General features: G+C 40.9%; 1 protein-coding gene across 1 annotated transcript; it reads right to left on the reverse strand.

The window, feature by feature from the left end:
• Positions 1-2,003: 2,003 nt before the first annotated feature.
• LOC134632004 (neuropeptide FF receptor 2) lies at positions 2,004-3,766 on the reverse strand. Its single transcript, XM_063480584.1, has 3 exons — positions 3,433-3,766; positions 3,004-3,103; positions 2,004-2,898 (listed from the first exon to the last, which is right to left on the reverse strand). The coding sequence occupies exons 1-3, from the start codon at positions 3,764-3,766 to the stop codon at positions 2,004-2,006; spliced, it is 1,329 nt and encodes a 442-aa protein (XP_063336654.1).
• Positions 3,767-4,235: the final 469 nt, after the last annotated feature.

Consider the following 4,235-nt stretch of genomic DNA (forward strand, 5'->3'; position numbering starts at 1 on the left):
TGTAACAATATGCAGAACAATATTTCGCATTTCATTACATTCACTTTGAGGTTATAGAGGAACATGGGTAAAATCCTATATCTGTACATAAGCTTAGCATTCATCAAAAAAAAAGATTAGACAGACAAGCCTGCCCATGATGAGTTATGTTTTACACACAGCATATCAATGATGTATTTTCCCAGTTTAACCACTGAAAGCAATTTTATAACCATTACACCTACAAAACACCATTTATCCTTAAAGAACACATTTTTTACATTACGGATGTTATGCACACCAATCAGACAGTGCGCACAGTTACCAGCATACACAGAAGAGACCATAAATAACATGTGTCAAATATGTGCAAATCATTTTTTTAAATATTTGTATAAAGTGTATAGAGTTAGAATGTGAACAAAAACAGAATTGAAGATACTGCACTTGTACTTCTTTATTAAATTGTAAAACTACAATTTTCTGCTGAAATGGGAGCTCTTTGGGGAACTTCTTATGAAAGACGTCTTTGTTTTTTCAGTTAAAAATGCCATATCTGCCCATGACCCAACATCTGAGAAATATTTGCACAGCACCTGAAGATAGTTTCTTATGCTAGTAGTGTACTGCCATCCAGATGTGATCAAACTATATCCATACCAAATGTTCATGAGGCAAAAAATCTGTGTTAACAATAGCACGAAACAATAGCAGGGCCTGCTGTTACTCACTATTGACTGATTTCTTTGTGTGCCTCTGCTGTGAAGGCGCACCATTTGTTTTCCTTTTGTACTTCTCGCAAAGTAACTGTGGGAGCATTTTGCAGTGCCTGCTGTAACCATGGCAATTTTAAGGATGGCAGCATTAATTATGGAGACCAATTAAGATTTTTCAGTCTTTTTTTTTTCAATTCATGAATAATATGGGGGATCTATTACAATCCTAGATTCTCATTTCAAACAAGGTTTGAAATAATGATTTCTGCATATGTATAAGGAATCCCTGAAAACCAAAGGCTTGGGTCTCATATGCCTCTAAACACTCAGCTGCAGTTACTTTCTTTTAGACTCTTGAATCTTTTTAATGTCCCAAAGATGTTCTTTACTATGATTATAATAAGCCTCACTTATCCATTTTTCAACTCTTTTGTTTTCAAGTGGCAGCCACTTAGAAAAAAGCTGGTTTAAAGGTAGAGGAGATAAAAAAAGATTATTCTCTCGCCATTTAACTTCAGCCTATCTTTGTTCATGGGCCAAACCAAGGCCAAGTAAAGGATAAATAAGGATTAACACTCTCTATTCTAAGGATGATTCATGCCCTCCCACCCTCATCTATGGCTAATAACCAAAATAATGAGATTGAAGCAGATATTAGCTTTCAAGCGGCAGTTTTTAGCTTTCCCAGACAAAATGCTGAGCTCTCCTTTAGAGACATGTTGAGGAGCTTGGTCATTTGGGAGGGACTCAGAGTAGAGCTGGTACTCCTCCACATTGGAAGTAGTCAGCTGAGGTGGTCATGGCAGCTGACTAGGATGCCTCCTGGACAACTGTCCAACTGGGAGAAGCCCCCATGGTAGACCCAGAACCCAGCGGACAGAATATGTCTCTCAGCTGACTTGAGAAAAAACCTCAGTGCCCCAGCCACCAGAAGAACCAGAGGAGGTGGCTGAGGAAATGAACATTTGAGTATCTCTGCTTAGACTGCTACCCCTGCATCCCAGACTATGGATGGATAGATGGATGGACTCTCTACTGCAGTTGTCCGAGAACAAAAATAATGAGCAGGAAGCAGGAATCATAGGTGCTCTTGAAATGTTGTAGAGACGTTTCCAAGTCTTCAGTCATTTTAAAGTCTCTGCTTATATCATACTTTGCCATATACACCATAAAACCATAGACACCATAACACCATAAGACATATCTAGATTTACAAGGAATTAAAGTAGTCTAAATTCATCTAGAACAAATTAAAGAAACCTCTTTGTTTGTGAAACGGGGCAGTCACTGCACATTGTCAAAGTCTGCCTAAATCTTGGACACCCTTTTCAGGTCTTCCATGATCACATCTTGTTCTTTGATGTCATTTTTACCAGACAAGCACTCTTCCTCCTGACTTGAGCTCTTCCTGTTTCCCACTAACCCCGATCCAACTCCAGAGCCTGATCTGCTGGGGGCAACAGGTCGTAGGGGGACCACAGCATTTCCTCTGATCCGATGGGAGTAAGTCCTCTGGCGCAGAATGTCAGCAGAGCACAGCTGGAATTTGAATGCTGCCTGGAAGCCTCTGCGGAAGTTCTCATTGAAGAATCCGTAGATGATGGGGTTGATGCTGCTGTTTGAGAAAGCCAGCCAATGAGCTAAGGGATACATGTAAATATTAATGACACGATACTGATGCTGTGTCAGGCTGATGTAGTCGCTCAGCATCATCAGGGTCCACAGAGGCAGCCAGGATAAGATGAAGAGCAGAGCCACAACGAGCAGCATCATAATGACTCGCTTCTTCTTCCTTGTGATTGTCTGACGACCTTCCATGCTTGACTTGTTGTTGCCACTACCTTCTAGAGACTCACTCCCACTGCCCCTAACAGGTGAGATAGTGGTCTTGAAGAGCGTGTAACCAATGCGAGCGTACATGATTACAATGAGGCTAAGAGGAGCAAGGTAGATGTTAGCAAAGAGGACAGTAGTGTAGATTTTCCGCATTTCCTGATTGGGCCAATTTTCGCGACACCAGTAGAAGGGACGGGTGTCGTTGGTGCTGCCGAGGACTATTCGCACCCTCTGCTCTTTTGTGACCTGGAGCATGATGCCTGAAGGACACATTATGGCCACAGCCAGGACCCAAATGATGACAATTATTAGTTTTGAGGTGGCAATGGTCAGCTTCTGCTTGAAAGGGTAAACAATGCAGCGGAACCTGATAGAAAAGGGGATTAAAGAAGATGTATAAAGGAAGTAAATCTTTCAGAGTAAAACAGACAAGTGAACAGTAATCAGAAATTACAGAAATGACAGCTCTTACCTATCAATAGCTATTGCCACCAGAGTAAACACAGATGCTGACACAGATATGCCTTGAACCATCCCACTTAGCTTACAAACTACCCGACCAAATGGCCAGCCTGCCCAAAAGAAGACAAAAGAAGATAAAGTCATTGATGTATTTCATTTGATTATTCATTTGATTATTTGAACTGTCATTCACACAATGACAATGTCTTGTTTGTTTGTTTGTTTTTTTACTTTATAGCAGTTTTTATTATGATTATATTGCCTTTATTGGTCTTCTTACTGCTAAAATTAACAACTTTGTTGACCTTTCTCTATTTTAGCATAAAAAAAGTCACAAGTAAAAACATCCTGTAATGTGCTCCAATAACACTCTAGGGTAAAATTTTGAATTTCCATGTGTTTAAGTGCCTTAAAAATAGTTAAAGAGAGAACATGTTACCTGTTATGACGTTGTCCACCAGTGTGGTTGGCATGCAGAAGATGCCAACAAGCAGGTCACTGATGGCGAGGTTGAGAATAAACAGGTTGGTGACCGTGCGCATGTTTTTGCTGCGCAGCACAATGAAACACACCACCCCATTGCCCACCATGCACACCAGGAAGATAAGCAGGTAGGACACAGTGAAGACTGCAGCAACTGAGGGCTTGTGGAGGTAGAAATCAACATAAGTGATGTTTTGGAAGGTCAAAGGATTTTTGTGCACTCCTGAGGAGTTGGAAATGGAGTTCAGGCCTTCCCATGAGGTCGTGTTTAGAACAAAATTCAGGGTCATGGTGATATCTGGATGTAAGAGAGAGAGGAATAGAGTCAGGCAGTACTGTAATCTGTTAAGGGATTGGCCATTCAGGCGATGTTTTCCAACAGCTTTTCTAAACAAAGTCAACTAATCATGAGCCAGATCAACATGGTCCTCCCGATGGGAAGGCAATCCTGATTACCAGGAGAAGAAATCAATTGGTAATAACATAGAACAATAGAACCTCACCAGTAATCAATAAACCAATTCTTGGGTCAGTACAAGTGGCTTGATTCAGTGGATGCTCACACTGACTGATTAAAAGTCATCTGTTCTGGGAGCAGTGGGAATCACTACCTGCTGGCCTGTGGATTATTAGCGCAGTTACTGTAAGACAGCAGTCTGGGAAGGTTACCTTTATTCTGATCTTTTTTTTTTAATTCTCCAAAGCTATGCTCATATTTCTCCCAAGACTTCAATGTTGAACTCAGTTACTCAGCTATTT

This window comes from Pelmatolapia mariae, linkage group LG7 (genome assembly GCF_036321145.2).
Source record: "Pelmatolapia mariae isolate MD_Pm_ZW linkage group LG7, Pm_UMD_F_2, whole genome shotgun sequence".
Lineage (NCBI taxonomy): Eukaryota > Metazoa > Chordata > Actinopteri > Cichliformes > Cichlidae > Pelmatolapia > Pelmatolapia mariae.